The 23,644-nt window shown below is 36.9% G+C and overlaps 1 protein-coding gene across 1 annotated transcript in view; it reads right to left on the reverse strand.

Annotated features, from left to right (window-relative positions):
• Positions 1 to 23,644, reverse strand: part of LOC150107972 (eukaryotic elongation factor 2 kinase-like) — a 314,298-nt gene that overhangs the window by 105,768 nt on the left and 184,886 nt on the right. The window contains exon 6 of the mRNA XM_090415490.1: positions 13,538 to 13,687. Within this exon, the coding sequence (XP_090271616.1) occupies positions 13,538 to 13,687 (150 nt within the window). The remainder of the gene's footprint in view (positions 1 to 13,537; positions 13,688 to 23,644) is intronic.

Raw genomic sequence — 23,644 nt, forward strand, 5'->3', positions numbered from 1 at the left:
AGAGCACAAGCTGACTTATTTGCCAGGAACTTTTGATATGCTTTGTTCTTTTCCTTCACTGCCTCCTTAACTTCCTGTGTCCACCATGGAGTTCTGATTTTTCTATCCTTACAGACAACCTCACCACATGACTATCTGGCTGAATCAATCAGTGTTTTCTTCAGGGCTTGCCAATGAATCTTCAAGGTTTGATTGCTGTTCTCAAACTCTTTCATTTTTTCTTGAATCATGTTTGTGTATTTTAGTCTACAGTTCACATCTGAGAGCTGCTCAACTTCTATTTGCTTTAAAACTTTCTTACATGTTCTTCTTTTCAAAATGAAATTCAATTTTATCCTGCTCAAGACTAAAGTGATCACTTCCAATTTCAAATCTTCTGTACGCTGTGGTGTCCTGCACCAGGGAGAAAACATCGCTATCGACAATAACATAGTGAATGAGAATTTTCTTATTCCTTGTTTCTACTCTCCATGTGAATTTGTGCACATTTTTATGTTGGAACATGGTGTTAGTAATAACTAGTCCATGTCCTGAGCAGAAATTCAACAGATATTTGCCATTATTATTAGCTTTGCTCTTTTCTCCAAATTTTCCAAAAAAATATTTTCGTATGTCTGACAATCACTTCTACTCTACTATTTAGATCCCCAAGAAGGTCCAACTTTTCCCTTTCATTGCATCAGTTGCTTTTTCTAAAGCCTCAAAAGATTCCTCCACTTCTATCTTAGTAGAACCTTCTGTGGGACTATAGGCACAAATAAGTCTCATTGTCCAGTTCCCCTATCTCATATTTGCCCACATCACACTAATTGAGACTGCCTGCTATTCAAGATTAGCCTTGTATTTAGTGTTGAATACTATGGCTACTCCTTCTGTTCCTTGATTGTCATTACCTGAGTATAACATTTTGTATTTATTGATCAAAAAGATATCACCTGTTTTTGTCTTTTTTGTTTCTGTCACCCCTATTATATCAATCTGGTAGTTATATAATTCCTCAGCTAACTCCATTTCTTTGACATTCAGGCTTCTTATGTTGATAGTACCGATCTTTAACTCTGGTGATGTTGAGTTGGGATGTGTTTAAAGATTTGTTCCAGTAGCTGACTTTTCGCTGTTTGCCCTGGTTCCCTGGCAAAAACAATGGGGGCCTTGTTTAACCAGACAACACCCCAGCCAGCATGAAATTCTGTCATGTTGTAGCATCATTTTGTATTTTGGTTTAAGCCAATAAGTATACAATTTGGTCGGCTAAATCTCAAATTACTAGTTCATCCTCATTTGTTCAGTATCCAGGTTACCTAACAGGGTGCACCACGAGAAGGTGAGGATTGGACATTAGGTCAGAAGCCCTGCTCGGTTCTCCGCATTCCTTTAAAGGCTATGTGGAGGTCTCCTCTCAGTAATACAGCTTTTGACCCTTAAGCACCTTTTTATTTGCTCAACTTTTATTCGCTTTAAAACTTTCTCACACGTTCTTCTTTTCAATATGAAATTCAATTTTATCCTGCTTAAGACTAAATGGTGATCACTTCCAATTTCAAATCCTCTGTACACTCCAGTGTCCTGCACCAGTGATAAATCACTATCAACAATAACATAGGTCAATGATACTTTTCTTATTCCTTGCCACTTCTCTCCATGTGAATTTGTGCACATTTTTATGTTGGAACATGGTGTTAGTAATAACCAGTCCATGTCCTAAGCAGAAATCCAACAGGTATTTGCCATTATTATTAGCTATGCTCTTTTATCCAAATTTTCCCAAAATATTTTTGTATGTCTGACAATCATTTCCTACTCTGCTATTTAGATCCTCAACAAGGACCAACTTTTCCTTTTTCATTGTGTCAGTTGCTTTCTCTAAGCTTCAAAAGATTCCTCCACTTCTACCTTAGTAGAATCTTCTATGGGACCATAGTCTCATTGACCAGTTCCCCATTCTGATATTTGCCCACATCACTCTACTTGATATTGCCTTCCATTCAAGAAGATTAGTCTCATATTTAGTGTTGAATACTATAGCTACGCCTTCTTTTCCTTGATTGTCATTGCCTGAATATAATAGTTTGTATTTATTGCTCAGAAAGATCTCACCAGTTTTTGTCTTTTTTTGTTTCAGTGATGCCTATTATATCGATCTGGTACTTATCTAATTCCTCAGCTAGCTCCATTTCTTTGCCATTCAGGCGTCTTATGTTGATAGTACTAATCTTGAACTTTGGTTATGTTGAATATTGGGGTGTATTTCAGGATTTGTTCCACAAGCTGGCTTTTTGCTGTTTGCCCTGGTTCCCTGGCGAAAACAACTCCAATATCTGTCAATGAAAACTAAAGTGTTAGCCTGGATCAGCTACGACTGACCTCACATCAGCTACAGAAACATTGGTATCGGCTTCTCTATTTCTTTGAGAAGCAGATACCACTGTATCTGCTTCTCAATAAGAAATTTAATTTTATCCTGATCAAGACTAAATGGTGATCACTACTGCTATCAAACAGTAGTCTGCGTGCCACTATCCCCACATCACAGAAGAAATTGTTTGAAGTGGGCCAGGATCGACATCTGCTGAACCTAAGACCAATAAAGATTGATATCGTTTACATATGTGTCTTGATTTGCTCTACAAAGCGATACCAAAAATTCTCAGATATGGAGAAAACAATGGACACATTACCAATCTCTCCAATGAAAGGGACACTTATGTGGAGATAGTGTGTGGTTTGGGGAGTCATCTTGTTGGGTGGATGTACCAACCTGAATGTGTTGCCTAGCAGAAGTATGAATGCTGCAACTTATACCAGCCAGGTATTCTGATCATAATCCTATTGAGGATATCTGGGATGCTCTCTAGGTAGATGTTTTGCTGCTCTGAATCTCCTCACTCCAAAATATCAAGGGACTTAGGAGAGTTTTGCAGGAACAATGGTTGATATTACCAACTGAGTTCCTGGATATCATTATAAACTGTATGAACCATCATTATGAATGCTGTATTGATGTGAGGTGACCTCATTCCTTATTGTTATTATCAATCTCATTTTGACAACCATCTTCATGAATCCATTTGTTACTGAATTAAAGTATTTAAAATTTTTGTGGGTGTTTCTTTTACATCTCATATCATACTGCTTTTCACTGAATTGCATAAAAATTCATCAAGCAGTTTTATGCAATTCAATTGATTTTTTCCTCTGTTTCTTAATTTATGGAAACAAATGAAAACTAATGAAGCTAGGCATCTTGGAGTTATGGCAGATAGGAATTTAAAATTCAAAGGTTACATAACAAAATTTGCATATACAATACATTCCTTGTATTGTATTTGCAAATTTTGTTATGTAACAAAATTTGCAAATACAATAAAACAAATTTGCAAAAACAAATTCCTATTTGCCATAACTCCAAGATGCCTAGCTTCATTAGTTTCTCCAAGCATAATCTCACCAATATAATATGCAAGTGGATATCTCATCATGCCAAAGTGCATAACTTTACACTTTCTAACAATGAATTGACAGCCAGTATCCTTTGTTCACACTTACAGCCTATTTAAATTATTCTGTAAGTGCTATACACTCAATGGATAAAACATTAGAGACGGGGGCAATGGGAAGTTGGCACCAGCATCCCCTGCACAGAGTAAAACATACCCAAACCGAACACAGACGGTAAACAGGCAGACATCATGACTTCCCAACAGCATATTATAATCAATGAACATGGGTAAATGTGGCAAGCAGCTTAGTGACTTTGATCATGGATGTATTATTGGTGCAGACAGATTGGTGTCGCCAAGTGGTAAGAACCCCCAAGGTTCTCGAGGGCGACCATATCAAGGGTCTACAGTGAATATACCATTAACAGATGTACCAAGCATTCAGCGAACAAGTTGTGGCTGACCACACGCCACTGATGACCAGGATTGACATTTCAGGGTCATACAGACCAACTGCAAGGTAACAGAGGCACAAACACATCCAGTTTCAATGTCGGAGGTCCAAGAAGTGCCAGCATGTGAATGGTATGTGTACCCTTCACGTCCTCTCCAAAGGATGACCACCTTTTCGTGGTCTTCCTTTGGAGAGGACACAAGTTAGATCCAGTCTTACACTGTTGGTGATTTGATTCGGAAGGTGGCAGATTCTGCGTTCGATCTGGATCATAATATCCTCACTAGGTTTTTTTTTTGGGAGCAATGGCATGTGGTCACGTGAAAGCGAGTTAAATGCTTCAGGGTGACTGAAGAAAGGTTGATTACAGTGTTGGCTGGAAGTTTTGGACTGACGGAAAAGTTCTTTTTTAATTTCTCAAATTTTTTGACGTCGACTCCATATTTTCTCAAATGCTTTGTCTGCTGCGGTACACGAGACGTCATGTAAAATTGACCAAAGCTCGTGATTGAGTGCACGAAAGCTCTTCTTGAATTTTACACAACGTCCCATAGTGGATGGCATTGATTTCCCCACATACAAATTAGCTAAACATTTGGCCAAAGCGCTCACATACACTATACTGGCAACACACCATCACACATAAAAAACTCGGCCCACTTCAAAGCCAGCATAGAAAACCTTACACTCCAACATACTGACACAATGGTCAGCTTTGATGTCTTCTCCTTATTCACAAATGTTCCACTCAAAGAAACTTTAGAGCTAATCCAAGCTAAATTTCCTCCCGATATGTCAGTCCTATTTCAGTTCACAATGAACTAGGACTATTTCGTTTGGCAGGGAAAATTCTACAAACAAATATAGGGGACAGCCATGGGTTCACCACTCTCCCCACCCTTAGCCAATTTCATTATGGAGATCTTTGAAGAAAAAGCCTTAGCCTCTGCCTCACAAAAACCAACCATATGGCTTCGCTACAGTCCCTGGACTCTCAGCGTCTGTTTTGAGCTAATTACTTTTCTAGTAACCAGTATGGCTATAGCCCTCGGTTACACATATTTGCATTATATTTGCATATTTATACACATATTTTCATGATATTTGCGTTGGCCTGTGACGAGGGTGTGCCGCAGGGTTCTGTTCTTGGACAACTGCTGTTTAATATGTTCCTTAACGATATAGGGAAGGATCTAAGTGGAACAGTTCATTTGTTCGCTGATGATGCAAAGTTGGGTAGGGCAATAGTGAGTGCAGAAGATGTCAAAATCTTGCAAGATGACTTGGATAGATTGGCGTTCTGGGCTAAGGAAAATGGATGTCAATTTAATGTGACAAAATGTAAGGTTATGCACTTTGGGGTGAAAAGATTAGCAACAGTATACCACATTGGTGGAACTGTACTCCAAGAGATTGATGAGGCCAGGGACTTGGGAGTGTTGGTGGATAGGGAGATGAAGTTTAGGGGACACATTGCAAAAGTAGCTAAATCAGCTCATCAACTCACTTGGTTCTTGAAAAATACCTTGACGAGCAGAGACAAGCAAGTTATTGTACCTCTGTACCGAGCCTTGATAAGACCTCGTCTCGACTACTATGCCCAGATTTGGTCACCTCGGTTCCTTCCTGATGGGGAGGAGATGGAGAGGATCCAGAGGCGAGTGACAAAGATGATAGCAGGTCTATGGAATGAACCATATGAGAACAGGTTGAAGATTTGTGGGTTGCAGAAGCTAGTTGATAGGCAGAAAAAGGGAGATATGATAGAGACATTCAAATTGCTAAAGGGATTCTATAGGATTAATTCAGAAGATATTTTTGAGATCAGGACTGGTGGTGGGAGAACTAGGGGACACCTATGGAAGCTGGGCAAGAGTGTGGTTAGCAGGGGTGTTTGAGCTGGGTTCTTTACTTTTAGAGTGGTAAATGAGTGGAATAAGCTGCCAGAGTCTGTTGTGGGTGCTATGACAGTGAGCGAGTTCAAGGCAAGGTATGACAGATACTATGAGAATGTCGTATAGTTGTGTGGACATGATGTTTGGGGCCTCCCTCGATGAGTCTAAGGACTCCTAGAGTCGCCCGAAATAATAATAATAATAATAATTAACTAACTTACATTACTCTAAACCAATTACTTATCATAACTTTGAAACCATTCGAAACATATTATATTCTACCTGCATATAAGAGAAACCTTTTTATTAACCATAAAATAATAGCCATAATAAGTGTTAGTACCAACAGAATATGATAGTAATACTTGAATTTTATTTTGTAACATTGCACTGTGCATTGAATTAAATTGTGAAATATTGCCATAATTATACAAGTTGAATAGTATAATATGTATAATTTGTATACGTGATGTGAATAATAAACATAATAATAATAATAATATTTGGCCACATGGCTCTGATACACTCCTCTTCTTCTTAACACACTTAAACAACCCCAGAATCAAGTTCACTCTGGAAAAAGAAGAAAACTATAGCCTCCCCTTCCTAGACACACTAGTCACCTGACAGCCTGATGGAACCTTGGTTTTCTCAGTTTATAGAAAACCCACCCATACAGGCAGGTACATTCACCAACAATTTCCCCCCCCCCCCCACCTCTGACAACAATATGGAGTGGTGAAGACACTATACAACAGGGCTAAACTAATCTGTTCAAACAACAAGGCCCTAAACACTGAACTAAATCATATCCTCAACACTTTCTCAGCCAATGGCTACCCCCCCCCCCAATAAAATACAAAAAATATTGAAACCAACTTTTTTGGATTCAAAATATTGAATCCAAAAAATATTGAGACCATGGTCTTGCAGACCATGCTCTGGATACACGCCACAGAATACGGTGGAAGAAAGCTACAATAATACACCGTAGCAAGTTTAAATTCAAAAGACTATTCATGCAATCAGCCTCAGCCCTAAGAAACTCTCCAAACCTCAACAAATTTGGTTGCATGAGACTGCCCCAAATTTGGGAGACTTACATCAGCAGACCTTCAGCCCAATGGCAAAGAACACCTACATAGCCTGCTAGAGGGCACCATCAGGACTTTTAGGAGAACAATAGATTCCTCACTTAATTCTTAGTTAGTGTGTTGTAATGCCTATGTGCACGTGCCTTTTTTGTAAGTAATTTTGCCGAAATATCGGAAATATTTATTAAAGTGTAATTTAATTTATATTCTTATATACGTTGTCAGTTATTTAGTAAATCATGTATAATCAACGTATAAGCCTTAATATGAGAATTCTCCGTAGATAATAAGCCTTAAACACTGCAAGAACTCTCTGATCAATTGTAGTATCTGGAGGGAGAAACATGAACTTGGTCAAGATCACCACTATAAGAAGGATGACCTAGAGCATAATCTAGAATTAATAAAATTTTAAATTCTACATTTTCTTTCACACAATAGCTTTCCATTTCACTCGCATAACATATGATTAAGGCATACTCAAACAATTTTTGAGTCATCCACGACTTCTTTTCGTTCCAATAATGAACTGGAAGAGTATGCTTCCTAATGTATTTGAAGGCTCGTTGATTCTCACTGGCCATATTACAAATGGTTGCAGTTTATATCCAGCCACATTACTCCCTAACAGAATCGTATTACAGTTGTCAAGAGCTTTGAAACCATTATTAGATTTTTGATTTTTGTGGATGAAAGTCTGGTCTGGCATTTTCTTCCAAAACAAGGAGGTCTCATCCATATTAAATATTTGCTGTGGCAAATAATTTTATTCAATTTTTCCACAAATTCCTTGGCAGCCTTCCCAGCACTTGCAGATTCCCATACAATTTCACATTATGTAGCAAAAAACGCTGCTTGAATCTAATGAACCAGCCGGAAGAAGCGTTGAATTCATAGTCATAATCGGGTTCTGTTTTCTCCTTCAACATGTTGAAGAGACTTAGTGCCTTAGCAGTTATGGTCACAGTGCTAAGGGGGTATGCGCTTTTAGTTCAGGTCCTCTATCCATGATGCAAGTAGATTTTCCGTATCACTGATAGGACCTTGTCATTGCTTCACCACTATCATCGATTTAATGGAAGAAGATCCTTTCACAGACTCTATGATTTTATCCTTATTTTTCAAAATGGTCGTCAGTGTAGAATGAGACCATTCGAAGTAATGTGTGATCAGATTGATGGGCTTACCAGCTTCATGTTGCTTTATAACTTGCAACTTCATTTCAAGATCAATTGCTCGCCTCTTTTTCTGTGATTTATCGTTAAATATTTCGCAATGTTTTGTGCAACATAGCCCCTACAAACCCAATCAAAAAGCCTAGTGAAGAATATTTAACTGCTGAAGACACGTGCTGACTGCCGAGAGAGGTTGCCGCTGAAAGTGCTGTTACCACTGTGCATGCTTTACCTTATGCTCGCTTGCGTCTTGCTCAAAAGTATAGCCAAAAATTTTATTTATTCCCTTCACGGACGTATCTTCAAAAGGAAGTAAGTCGAGGGATGACTGTACTTATCTACTTCATAGGTCAATATAGCATGATCACTATCACCAACTGAGAAATAACATCCTCAACTGAGATCTCTTTTTGATACTATGATCAAATCTAACACTTTTGGGCTTGAATACCTTCTTTCATATGACCATAGACATCAATTTCCTGATATGTACCCTCAAAAGGTGTACAGGATACTATGACAGTAACTACATGATTAAATTTACATTATTACTAATTTACTATGAACAATTTTTGTCTGAATGAGTCTATTACTTGTCAGTATTCCATTACTATCGTATCTAATATTTTGGTCTTCTTGGGCACATTTGACTGAATCAATCCACCTAGATCCACTGTCTTCCACTGAACATGTTTTCCTGACATCTTGACATCAAACATTTGTTTTGCTAATTTTCCTCTCCCATTCTATTGATGTGACCATACTACCCTAGATTAACTCTGCTCACACATTCCTGAATGCTAACATTATCAAGTTCTTTCCTAATATATTCACATTTGTAATATAATTTGGTCATTGATATCAGCTGTTCACTCTCCTAATATTCCTCAGAACCTGTATCCCAAGACTCATATCTGAAAACTGATATATTTAATTTTCAGATATGATTTCAGATTGGCTAATTTCCCTTATTCCATATAGATTTATTCAAATGGCTCCCACCATATTTAATTTACCACTTTCACCAAAATCTGTTCCTAAATAGTTGAAATAGTTTACTTGTTCTATAGATTCCATATTGAGAATGCTGTTGAAGTTTTCTACATTCCTGCCTGTTTTCATAGTATTGGTCTTTTTATTGCTGATTTTCACCAAGGTTTGCTGCAGCTATTATTCAATTTAGTCAGAGAGAATCCTGGCTACTTGGAGACACTGGTTTAGGAGTACATTATCTGCATAAAGCAAAATGCTAGGCTAGATAACTCTGATTCTAATATCAGGTTTAATGCCAGTTTCTTTCATAATTTACCCTTGTGGGTTGCAGAAATAGCTGAAGAGACAGGAAAGATAGAGCATGACAGAAACATAAAAAGGAACAAGAAACATAAAACAATACAATTTGATGCAGAGAAAATATTTCGGTACAAGGAGTCACCCCAGAAAATTAAAATGAGTGGAGTTAGCAAAGGCATCAGGACTAGATTTTTAACTTAGAGAGTGAAAAATGAATGGAATGGGTTTTCAGAATCTTCTGAGTGCTTAGTTGGTAGAGTGTGCTCAAGGAAAGGTACAACAGGTTGTGCATAGAGAATGTTAGTGTGGGCCTCCCACAATGACTCCTTAGACTATATGGAAATGCCAGCGTGTTGTCTGGTTTCTTATCTGGCATATTCCTAAAGTTAACGGATTTGCTATTACCTTTCTAAATCTTATTTCAGTGGGTTGAAGTTGCAGGATGTTTGGTTGTTAAAGACATGATTCATATGGTTAATACACAAACATAAATTGACGATTTTATTTTCTTAGTTCCTTTTAGAATGCTTGATAATCAATCTTTTTGTCACACAATTCTTCTCTTCTGAGATTTTGTACTTTTTCAACAAAAAACTGATCCAAAATATTTAAAGCTGGATTAATTATATGTTCTTGCTTTCTAAGCCATGATCATAGTTTTTGCCTTGCTTTAGAAATTTTCATATTCCCTATCTAGCATTTTTTCATTTCAGATGTTTAAATTAAGTTTTGTTCTTCAGGTGTTCTTTTTAAAATGTCAACACATTTTTCTTTCTAATGTCTATAATATTACAAAATTAAGTTTATTAGAAAAATTAGCCAAGCTCCACTAGTCTTTAAATCTACAGGTCACAATCCATCCAATTGGCGGGTCAGTTTCCATCCTACGTTCTCTTAAAGATAAACTTGTTCCATTATCTCATATTGACCTAGTGCAATGTTCATGTTGTCTATCATACTATAGTGAAATAGGATAGTTAGCAATTTCTTCTTGGAAGAGCGTCAAAATTATATAGGGTGGCCCATAAGTCACAAAGGGGTTTAAAATGTAAAAAATAACTTTTTTGATTATTAATTTTTTCATTATATTTTTTTTCAGGTATTCTAAGAAACATTTGGGAAATTAATAATGGAAAAGTTCAAAACCAAACAACGAACCAAAATCAAGCAATTTTATTTTGAAAATTGGCATTTGATTTCAGCATTTTCCAAATCTGATGGCTCCTGACTTCTTCCTATGGATTACCTGAAGGAAAAGGTGTATGCGAACAAGCTCAAGACAATCCAATAGCTGAAGGAAAACAGTTATGCAGAAGTTAGGGCTATGCTGCCAGAAACATTAACAGTTCTCATGGAACATACTGTAGAAAAGTATTCTTTGTGAAGCTGAAATGGAAGGCATTTACTCGATGTGGTTTTTCATAACTAATAAAAAATTCTCCAGGTTCTGTATTTTGTTATAACAAAAAAAATAATAATAAAATAAAAATAATTAATCATTGTCATCATGCATATCAAGGATTTAGGCCTAGCATGGCCAGTTCCGGCCTTAGAAGTCATCACTGAATCGTTTAAGAGGGCGTCCTGGTTTTCTTTATCCTAATGGCATGTACTTTAAGGATTGTTTTGGTAATCTTTCTGTTTTCATTCTTTGAACGTGTTCCATCCATTTATGTATATATTTTTTAATTTTTTCTATTACTGGTTCTTGGTTTAATTCTTTCATAATTTCTTCATTTCTTTTGTGATCAAATAGGGTATACTTTGCAGTTTTTCTCATAAACTTCATTTCTGCTGTTATTAATCTTTGTTTGTCTTTTTGTTTTATTGTCCAAATTTTGCTTCCATACATTAAAACTGGTAGGGCTAATGTATTGTATACTTTTAGTCTAGTTTGTTTTTGAACTAGGTTTGGTTTAAATATAGAGTTACTCACACTATTATTTTTAAATATTTTGCAATTTTTACGTTTATATCTTTTTCATTTTCATATGTGGTCATACATCCTAGGTAATTAAATTAATTCACCTGTTCTAAGATCTTGTTATCTATTACTATTTTAGTTCTTGCTGGTTCTTGTCCTTTAAAGGCCATAGTTTTTGATTTTTCTGTTGATATTATCATACCATAATCTTTGGCTATCTCATTTAGCTCTAAAATAGCTTTCTGTAAGTTATCTTCAGAATTTGTAATTATTATTTGGTTGTCAGCAAAAAAGGAGAGTGTTTAAGTTCACTGTAGGAGAAAGTTTAATTCCTTGATGTAAATTTTTATTCCATTTTATCATTATTTCATTTAAGTAGATATTAAAAAGAGTTGCTGAGAGGGGACATCCCTGTCAGACCCCTTGGTTTATCTCTCTCGTATATGATAGCTCGTGATTTAATCTTATTTGTATTTGATTATTTTCATATATACTTGTGATAGCTTTTAGGATATTATTGGGTATTTGTCTTTCTTTTGATATGTTAAATAATATATTTCTTTTAACTTGGTCAAATGCTTTTTCAAAGTCAATAAATGCAATATGTTTCTAAATTGTATTCTCTTCTTTTCTCTATTATTAATTTTAAGCAAAAGGCTGGGTCTATACATGATCGTCCTTTTAGAAATCCATTCTGTACTTCTAAAATAAAGTTTTCGGAATATTTCATCAGTTTGCTATTTAAGATTCTGCCATATATTTTGTAACAGGAATTTAGTATACTGATACCTCTATAGTTTTTAGGGTCATCTCTATTACCTTTTTTAAAGATAGGAATCACAATTTCTTTTTTCCATTCTATTGGGGGGGGGGATACCAGTTAAATAAATTTTATTTAAAAATAAGTCTTTCTTTGAATCTTGTTCCTGTGTATTTATTTAGTTCTGAACCTAGCTTATTTTCTTCAGGTGATTTTCCGTTTCTTGTTTCTTTCAGGCTGATTTCTAATTCTTCTTTAGTTATTTCCTTTTTATTTCATTAATTGTTTGCCAGTTGTCTTTTTTAAAATATTTGTCTGTTCACAATTCTGTGTAGTAATTAAGAAATTCTTCTAATTTCAATTCAGTGTTTAATTTTAAGTTTTCTTTGGTATCTGCATTTAAGTGTTTCAAAATCTTATATACATTGGGTCTTATTTTATATAAATCATGTTCTAAATTAGAAAAAAATTTGTTCCATGATTCTCTATGTCTTTTTCTGACTTCTCTTTTAGATATGGCTCTTATTCTTTTATATTCTATTTCATCTTCTAATCTTTTACTGCTTAACCATTTGTGATAGGCTTCTTTTTCTTTTTGATTATTTCTTTGATTGTATCATCCCAGATCTTCAGTTTTTTCCTTTTATTGAATTTTTTGGTCTTTCCTAAGCTTTCATTCAAAAATAATTAATAAATAAAAAAGTTATTAAATGTTTAAACCCCTCAGTGATTTATGGGCCACCCTGTATAAGATATCAAAACTCAGACAAATTTAAACCAGCAAGAAATTCTTTCCAGTCTTTGAATAATGTAAAAACATTAGCAGCTGCTGGTCAACATTCATAAACAATTTAGCTTCAAACTTGTTGACCCAACTTCTCCTCCTCCTCTTTTCCCCACTCTATCTTTGTTCTTTGAAATTGCTTCTTTGCACTACTGATTTTCCCAAACAAGGAAGCATATCTTGAACAGCTGTCAAGATATGCTTCTTGACAGCTGTTCAAGAAAGAGGTTCTTCCTTAAACACCTGTCCACACACACCACTTTTATGTTATAGGTTTTGAGACTTCTCATGTCTATGGTTGATGAAAAAAAAAAAAAAAAGATCACTGGAATAAAATTAGAATTATTCATATGAGACATTTTGTATTATAAGGACTGTACAAAGAAAATTGTGAAAGTCTATTATACAAACCAAACCTAAATTAGAAGCAGACTGAAATTTTTCCAGTTCTAGGTGGTATTCTTGTTAAACAATCCACACAATTATTACTTTTTTTATACATAAATAATTATTCTTATTTCAACTGAACTCTAATAGTCATTCTAATCATGCTTTTCTTCTGCATTACACATCATTATTTTGCATCTTTTAATTTTGTATGAATGGTTAGCCAAGGAAGTTGGCTGAAATACTGATAAATTTTTAGTTTAAATGAACTATTTCTTCTTCTATGAGTAAAATGTAAATTATAAAATGAAAATAAGGATAAGTAGCTTACCTGAGGTGTTAGACGAACGTTTTCACAACTAATAAAGCCAGAGTTTGAATTGTACTTCATATAATTTCCCTCAATAAAATGTTCTAAGTGGTACAGAGGCTTTCCAGGACGATTAACAAGCTCTATTACAGACATTTGGAAAATATCAACCTAAAAATTAAATCAAAAGCTTTTAAATGAAAATATTGTGAGAATATGTCCAAAGATACATCCCTGCTGTTTATTATTTCTTGAGTTCCATAATTAAATATGCACAAAATTGTGTAATTAAGTTTTAGTTAAAGGATTACGGTAAAGATATACATACTACCTGTACTGCTATAAATGGTTTTGGAATGTAGAGTTATATGGAAATAACAGTAACATCATATGTTGTGTAATCCCACTGAGAAGGGGGGAAGGGGTGGAGATTTAGGGAACTGTTATTGTCAGGCAAATTGTGGTAGAATATATACAATTTCTGTCATAAAGTAAATACTGATCATAATATGTTGAATTTTAGGGGTAAAAAAAGTGGAAGAAAGAAATATAAACAAATAAAATAAAATGTAAATATTAGAGATTCTGTCCCAGGAAATTTTTGAATTTTTCATGTTGCACTGTCCTGGGAAAAACAGCCCATGACCTTTCACAAAATTTAAATTTACAAATCTAAAACAGAAAAGTGTCAAATTTATTATAATTTTTAATTTTAGTAAATTTGTCATGTTGTACCATCATTCTATACTTTGGTTTAACCAATAAGAATACAATTTGGTCGGCTAAATCCCAAATTGCCAGCCCATCCTCGTCCGTTCAGTATCCAAGTAGATACCCAACAGGGTGCACCACGAGAAGGTGAGGATTGGACATTAGGTCAGAAGCCCTGGTCGGTTCTCCGCATTCCTTTAAAGGCTATGTGGAGGTCTCCTCTCAGTTATACAGCTTTACATGTAGTACCATCATATCCTGTACGCCCCTTGAGGGTACATGGCAGGAATTTGATGATGATGATGAATTTTAGTAAAATGAGTATTGTATCAAAATAGATTATAGATGATTAAAATTGTTATGAATTAGTGAAACTATTTAATGAATGCATTAAATATAATTACAACATAGCTATAAATCAATAAAAACAGTCACATGTCAGAGACATTTTGATTATATTTTGCCACACAGAGTTAGTATGTTCACAGAATTGCTCCTGTTATCATGTGGTTCATAAGTTAAAATGAAAACAAAAGATCTCTACCAGTAGTACTACCAAAATAATCAAAACAGAATTTAATTTCAAACCTGTTAGTGTTCAAGTATTAGAATCCTCAAGATCTACCACGATCAGAGACCTGAATTCAGATATCCTAGCTATAACTCAGTGGAGCAAGGAAAACCTTGTAAATTTCAGTGCCACCAAAACCCAGTTCTGTCTGATATCTCTCAAGAAAGAGCTCGCATTCCTTACCTTCAATAATACTTAGATATCTAAACATGATTGGATTTCTCTTTTTGGACTGACTTGTACCTCCAATCTTTCCTGGCACAAGCATATTTCAACTACAGCTTCTGCAGCTGCCAAAGCACTTGGAGTACTTTTTAGCACAAGACACTACTTCACACCTTCACAGCTGCTAACCCTATTCAAAACCCAAATCCACTCAGCCATGGAATATCGTTCCCATATTTGGAGTGGCGCACCAAAATTTTTTCAAGATTGCTCGACTATCTTGAAAAAAATCCAGAAGTGGGCAATCTGGCTAATTAATGATCTCTCTCTCTCTCACAGATGTTAGGTTTCTGCATTGTGCAACTTCTAGAGGTACTTTCATGGACAGTGCTCTGCTGAATTGGCTACTCTTATTCCCCACTCTCCTCCAAAAATCATTAAAACAAGAGCCACTGCTAACCAACACCCTTTCACAGTCCACCTTAAAACTCACCAAACCAACTTCAGTGCCTCCTCTTTTATTCCATCTACTTCTGTCCTTTGGAACAGTCTCCCCTACTCTGCCTTCCCCAAAGATTACAATCCTCAGCTGTTCAAGCAAAATGTGAACAGACTCCTCCTCTCTTCTATTCCTCTTCCCCACTCATGGCACTAGTGTGCTATAGGTCTTGTGGCTTTTCGTGGGTAGATCAGATAAATATATATAAAAGATATATAAGAGGATGGCTGCTGGAGAGATATCAAAAAAGTGTATATGGAGGGGCAGAATCGAGATGAAAAACAGGTGACGTGACTATGTGTGTGGATAGTTTGGGTCTTCCTTTATTATTATTATTAATAATAATAAAGGTGAATGGCAATTTACGGCTTGTTTTGGTAATCTTTATGTTTTCATTCTTTTAATGTGTTCCATCCATTTAAGTTTATATTTTTTAATTTTTTCTATTACTGATTCCTGGTTTAATTCTTTCATAATTTCTTCATTTCTTTTGTGATCGAATAGAGTATATTTTTACTGAATCACAAACCATTAGGAAAAAGAAAACCAGAATGTCCTCTAAAGAGATTCAACACTAACTTCTAAGGCTGGAACAGGCCACTCCAGGTTTAAATCCTTGAAAAGCATGATGAGGATCATGATGAATGGCAATAAAATGTAAAAAAAATGGCAATGAAAAGTGTTGAAATATAATAAATATATTTAGAACATAATTTTCATGAGTGAAATTGTATAGTCCTGGGAATTCCTGAGACTTGAAGGGGAGGGGAGAAGGTCTCATGTCTCAGGAACAGAAGAACAGCTGTGGCTAGAGAATATCAATAATTCAATTATGTATTCATGACAGTTTTTTTTTAATATTAAATGTGGTGTTGTAAATTTTCATGACTGCATGCTAAGGTCACATATAGCAACCAAAATAATCTCAGTAATGATTATTATTATACGGTATTTCCATAGAGTCCGGAGACTCACACTAACTATTACACACACACACACACAAAAGCTATCCTAATAAAAGCTGTCATTTAATTTAAAGGATTTGATTCAGTGTACTGTTTGCAAAATGTATGCATTGAGGGGAGTGGTTGGAGTCTGGTTAAACAATGATAGTGGAGGAATGTGTGCAGAAAGTGTAAGGAATGTGAGGATTTAAAGGGTGTTTCAGGTCATGAGAGTGATATCGTTGTTGAAAGTGAGAATGTAGAAAACAGTGGTATGCGAGGTATGAATAGTGATATTTGCGAGGTAGTACCAGATAGCTGTGAGAGTGAGAATGAAGGTAAACATACAGAACGAATGAATGAATTAACAGAAAATAAAAATGATGAGACTGAGGCAATGAGTGAGATCGCATGGTTATGCGGAGCGATACACAGGGAAAATCGGCAACTGGAGCTTTGGCAAAAATGTTTACCGAGCGTACCGACTAATAAACTGCAAAAGTATGATAGGAAAAATAAGAGTATGATAGTGGGTGTAAACAAAATGAAAGAGCGAGTGTTGTACGGAGATTCTTTAGTAAGAGGTGTGATAGTTGAGAGTTTAACAAAATCGTACCAACTGGTGCAAACATTAAGGATGTAAGCGAGTCAATTAGAATGCAAAAGCAGCGGGTGAAAGAATTTATAGTAGTAGCAGGTACAAATGATTTGAAAGGAGACAAAATGGCTATGAGAGAGGATTTGAATGAATTGCTTGAGGTAGCAAAAGAGAAGAGTAAGAGAGTTAGGATGGTGAGTCTGTTTCCGCGGTATGAGAGTGAAGAGTATAGAAGGAGGGCCATAATTCCTAATGACTTTATGCGTGCATTATTGCAGGAGTGGTGTGAAATTTCTGGATGTGTGGAGAGAGTTCGATGGGTGAAAGGATTTATATAAGATGGATGGTTTACATTTGAATGGATTTGGTGTACGGAGACTTGAAAAGGTGTTGTTGAAAGTAGTGGGAGGATGTGCAGAATCAGGGAAACTAGAGTTATTAAAGAGGGATGAAGTAGATATGCAGACTATAGGGAGAAAATGAATGTGTGTAATATGCCTGAGCGAGTATAAAAGACAACAAATCAGAATGGGATAGTTAGTAGAAGGCATCAAAATAGAAATGGGACAAATGGGCTTTTGCAATTCATGTATACTAATGCCAGAAGTATTACGAACAAGAAGGAAGAATTTTTGCACTTGGTTGGCACTTCCAGGCCACAGGTTATTGGCATTAGTGAAATAGCTGAGAGAAGATGATATAGCTAGTGGGATTGAATGTGAGGGATATATGTGTTCAGGCGTGACAGGGAGAATAAAATGGGGGGTGGAGTGTTATTGATGATAGCTGATGACCTACAGCCAAGGAGAATAGAAGTGGAACTGCAGGATAGAAAAAAGAGCACACCTGAGGCTATTTGGTGTGAGATTGAAACTAGCAGAACAAAATATACAGTTGGGTGCTGCTATAGACCAGATGATGGAATAGGGGTGGTGGAGATAGTATTCATAAGCAAATAGAAGAAATGAGTGGAAGGAGGGTAATTATTATGGGAGATTTCAACTATGGTAGCATTGATTGGAGGGACGAGAGGACACACGGGAGGAAGGAATTGGGTTTTATGCAGTTATTAAGGGATAACTATTTGTGACAAGCATGTAATGGAAAATACTAGGGGCCAGAGAGTGCTTGACCTAGTAATTGCATCTGAGGATTTGGCTGTAATGAATATGACCATATTGCCACCAATTGGTGAGAGTGATCATAGGGTCTTGACTTGGGAGGTGGTTAAAGGTGTGGAATTTACAATTAAGAAAGGGTACATGTGGAATTATCGCCTTGATAAGACCTCATCTCAACTACTCTGCCTAGTAATGGGTGCCAGGGTTTCTTCATGATGGGGAGGAAGTGGAGAGGATCCAGAGACGAGTGACCAAGATGATAGCAGGTCTGAGGAATGAACCTTATGAGAATAGGCTGAAGATTTGTGGGTTGCAGAAATTGGTTGATAGGCAGATAAAGGGTGATATGATTGAGACATTGAAATTACTGAAGGGTTTCTATAAGATTAATCCAGAAAATATTTTTGAAAATAGGAGTGGTGGTGGGAGTACTAGGGACCATTCATGGAAGCTGGGTAAGAATGTGGTTAACAAGGGTGTTAAGAGCTAGGTTTTTTACTTGGAGAGTGGTGAATGAGTGGAATAAGCTGCCAGCGTCTGTTGTGGGTGCCATGACTGTGAAGGAGTTCAAGGCGAGGTATGATAGATACTGTGTGAATGTCGAATAGTTGTTCTTGACAAGATGTTAGGGCCTCCCTCGATGAGTCTGTCGACTCCTTGAAGTTGCCCGTGATAATAATAATAACTCTCCTTAATCTCATTTACTGTCAGGGAACTGACAACTAATTCAGGAAATCCATTCCATTCATTCACCACATTCCATGCAAAAAATCTGGTCCTCACAGCCCTGCTAGTCACACTCTTCCATGACTTCCATGGATGGCCCCTAGTTCCTTGACTATTTCTCTCTCTCTCTCTCGGATCTCCTCATGTCTGAGGACTCGTGACCTTCTTGATCATGCTTCGCCATTTCTTTCTCCCCTGTGCTTCTCTTATTTTTTGTTCTAGTTTAAGTCTAGTGATTCTTGATATTTGATCAATCTGCCTGTTGGGAGTTTTTCCTCTTTTTCTATTCTTCACCCGGGCAGTTGCCTTCCCTTCTACATATATGTACAAAATATTGCAGTATTCTATTTTCAATCATGTTTATCAGTCGTGTGTGTGGATATTCAGTTCTTCTAGGATACTTTTGTTTGTTTGCTTTTCTGTCCAAGACACTCTTAACAATCTTCTCAAGCACCAGGGCTCAAATATGTCAATTCTTATTCGGTCATTGTCCAAGACTCAGAAGCATAGAGAAAGATAGAAAAAAAAACTAAGGTTTCTACAAGCTTAATCTTCGTAGTTTTTGGAGATGGACCTCCTTCCAGATCTTAGTTAAATCAGTCATCGCTTTCTTAGCCAGTGCTATTCTTCTTCTTCTTCTTATCTCTTTTTTATATTCATCTTTTTTTTGTTATTATCACTGCAAGGTAGTTGAAATGGTCGACAATTTTAATTCCTTCTATATCTATCTCTTTTGTGTTGTTTAAAATCATTATTTTGGTTATATCTTGATTTATCCGTAAACCGTGGCTTAAGCTTTCCCATTCTAATTGATTTTGGATGGATTTTAATTCCCGTTCACTTCTCTATTATCACAGTGTCATCTGCATACTGTAGGTTAGTGAATGCTCGGCCACCTAATTTAATTCCTCCATTCCACATTTCTAGAGATTTTTTCATTATAGTTTTGCTGTAAAGGTTGAATATAATAAATTTAGTTTAATCCTTTATCCAAGTGTGAGCAAACAAAGTTTGCGCCTGAAAGTATCTTCAGGACTGGGGTAAGGTGGTACAACACTATGACAACTCGTTGCAAAGGTGGAGCAAGCTACCAACACTCCTGTCTCAGTATCTCCTATAATGCAAAACACATCTCCTTGCGGATATGTCTAATGTTATGCATTAAGGGAAGGACTTAATGCATAACATTAGACATATCCGCAAGGAGATGTGTTTTGCATTATAGGAGATACTGAGACAGGAGTGTTGGTAGCTTGCTCCACCTTTGCAACGAGTTGCCCTGGTGTTGTACCACCTTACCCCAGTCCTGAAGATACTTTCAGGCACAAACTTTGTTTGCAAACACTTGGATAAAGGATTAAACTAAATTTATTATACTCTAACCAAGTGAAAAATAAACTTTCAATAAAGGTTGAATAGTAATAATGAGAGTATGCATCCTTGTTTTGATCCTTTTTCCAACTGGAATGCAGGGGACAATGAGTTTTCAATTCTTACTGTTGCTTGATTTCCTTCATATAAGTTCTTTACGAGGGTTATTAGATGGTTTGGTATTCCTGATTCTTGCATGATATCCCACCTCATGCAGTCAAAGGCCTTGGAGTAATCGATAAAGTACAGATAAGGTTAAGTTGAATTCTCTTGCTTTTTCGATTATTTGCCTGATGTTAGATATATGATCTCTAGTCCCTCAACCTTTTCTGAATCCTGCTTGTTCTTCTGACATCTGATGGTCTATAAAACTTTGTAATCTCTCCTTAATGTGTAGTAAAATCTTGCTGGTATATGAGATAAGGGGGCAATGGTGTGGTAGTTTTCACAGTTGTTGTGATTGCCTTTTTTTGTAGATTGGGATAATGGTGGAACTAGTTCAGTCATTCAACCATCTTCCAGATTTTGTTTAATAAATTTGAACTGCAGGATGGGGAAAAAAGCACATTTGAGGCTGTTTGGTGTGAGATAGAATCTAGCAGAACAAAATATACAATTGGGTGCTGCTATAGACCGGGTGATGGAGTGGATGGTGGGGATTTATGCATAAGCAAATAGAAGAAATGAGTGGAAGGAGGGTAATTATTATGGGTGATTTCAATTATGGTAACATTGATTGGAAAGAGGAGAGAGCACATGGGAGGAAGGAATTGGATTTTATGCGGTTATTAAGGGACAACTATCTACGGCAACATGTATTGGAAAATACCAGGGGGCAAAGAGTGCTGGACCTAGTAATTGCAACTGAGAATATGGCTGTAATGAACATGACCATGTTGCCACCAATTGGTGAGAGTGACCATAAGGTCGTGACTTGGGAGGTGGCTAAAGGAGTCGAATTTAAAATTAAGACAGGGTACATGTGGAATTACCGGGCTGCTAAGTATGACAAGCTCAGGTGTGTGCTTGGCTCAATGCCATGGCATGTGAAGCTGCAGGGGCTGGATGTTGAGAGTGCATGGGAGGTGGTTAAGAACTGTTTGCAGGAGGCAATGGTTGACTGTATACCAAGAGTTCGAATAATAAATCAAGTAGGGGTTAAATGGATGAATAACACTATTAAGCTTGAGCTGCAAAAAAAGAAACAATTATGGAGGGAATTTAAAGAGAAGGGTGACCATCAGGCACAGGAACGGTATAAAGCTCAGGCCAGGATGGTAACAAGGGTGGTAAGAAAAGCAAAAGCAGATTACGAAAGGAAATTGGCCACGCAGGCTAAAGAGAATCCCAAACAGTTTTTTCAATATGTTGCAAGTAAAAGGAAAAATGCTCATGGTAGAATGATCTTAAAAAATGCTGAGGGTAGGGAGGTAACCGAATCAGTCGATATTGTGGAATTACTGAGTGAGCACTTTTCAAGAGTATATCATCCAGGTGGTGACTTTGCAGGAATGGAAGAACCAACAGCTTATACTGGAATTGTGATGAATGAAGTAGAGGTAACTAGTCTATTACAGAACCTCAATGTCAATACATCTGTGGGATTGGATAGTATACCAGCTCGTGTCGTACGTGAAGCAGCCAAGGAATTGTCAGTGCCCTTGACCATTTTATTTAATTTGAGCTTCAGGACTGGGTCAGTCCCAAGGGGGTGGAAAGAGGGGACTTTGCAGGAATGGAAGAACCAACAGCTTATACTGGAATTGTGATGAATGAAGTAGAGGTAACTAGTCTATTACAGAACCTCAATGTCAATACATCTGTGGGATTGGATAGTATACCAGCTCGTGTCGTACGTGAAGCAGCCAAGGAATTGTCAGTGCCCTTGACCATTTTATTTAATTTGAGCTTCAGGACTGGGTCAGTCCCAAGGGGGTGGAAAGAGGGGAAAATAGTTCACTGCACAAAGGTGGTTCCAAGGCTGCTGTTGAAAATTACCGGCCAATCAGCATAACAGGAATCATTATCAAGATCTTAGAGAAAATAGTCAAGAGGAAAATATAAGATTGGATAGAAGAAAATGGGATACTGTATCGGGGACAGCATGGTTTTGTGAAGGGTAGGTCATGCCTCAGTAACTTGCTCACGTATTATAACACAGTGACGGCTGACCTGGATAAGGGTAATGGGTTTACAGTGATTCTACTGGACCTTGCTAAGGCCTTTGACAGGATACCACATGGAATTCTAATCAGTAAATTGCAGCATATGGGAATGGACATAGGTTTGGTGAGATGGATAGGAGGGTGGTTGACGGAGAGATATCAGAGAGTGGTTAACTCAGGAGTAGAGTCCACAAGACGGCCTGTGACTAGTGGTGTAACACAAGGATCTGTTCTTGGACCACTGCTATTTAATTTGTTCATAAATGATATAGGAAAAGTTCTGAGAGGAACAGTTCATTTGTTTGCGGATGATGCGAAGTTGGGTAGGGCAATAGTGAATGCAGATGACGTCAAAATTTTGCAGGATGATTTGGATAGATTGGAGGTCTGGGCTAAGGAGAATAGATGTCAATTTAATGTGGCAAAATGTAAGGTTATGCATTTTGGGATGAAAAGATTGGCGGCAGTTTACTGCATTGGTGGAACCGTGCTCCAGGAAATTGATGAGGCACGAGATTTAGGAGTGCTGGTGGATAAGGAATTGAAATTTAGGGGACACATTGCAAAAGTGGCCAAATCAGCTCATCAAATCACTTGGTTGCTGAAGAATACGTTGACAAGCAGAGACAAGCAGGTTATTGTTCCTCTGTATCGAGCCTTGATAAGATCCCATCTCGACTACTGTGCTCAGATTTGGTCACCTAGGTTTCTTCTTGATGGGGAGGAAGTGGAGAGGATCCAGAGGCGAGTGACCAAGATGATAGCAGGTCTGTGGAATGAACCGTATGAGAACAGGTTGAGGATTTGTGGGTTGGAAAAATTGGTTGATAGGCGGAGGAAGGGAGATATGATTGAGACATTCAAATTACTGAAGGGTTTCTATAAAATTAATTCAGAAGATATTTTTGAGAACAGGGCTGGTTGTGGGAGGACTAGGGGACATCTATGGAAACTGGGCAAAAGTGTGGTTAGTAAAGGTGTTAGAGCTGGGTTCTTTACTTTTAGAGTAGTGAATGAGTGGAATGCGCTCCCTGAGTCTGTGGTGGATGCTGTGACAGTGAATGATTTTAAGGCGAGGTATGATAGATACTGCATGAATGTCGAATAGTTGTGATGAATATGATTTGGGGCCTCCCTCGATGAGTCTAATGACTCCCTGGAGTTGCCCGTAATAATAATAATAATAAAAAAAATCATGTATCCAGTTGACTGCATTCTCTCCAGGGTTTTTTGGCATTTCAGCTGGTATTGAATCAG

The sequence above is a fragment of the Typopeltis vanoorti genome, chromosome 3, assembly GCF_054136105.1.
Source record: "Typopeltis vanoorti isolate ZY-2024b chromosome 3, IOZ_Tvanoo_1.0, whole genome shotgun sequence".
Classification (NCBI taxonomy): Eukaryota; Metazoa; Arthropoda; class Arachnida; order Uropygi; family Thelyphonidae; genus Typopeltis; species Typopeltis vanoorti.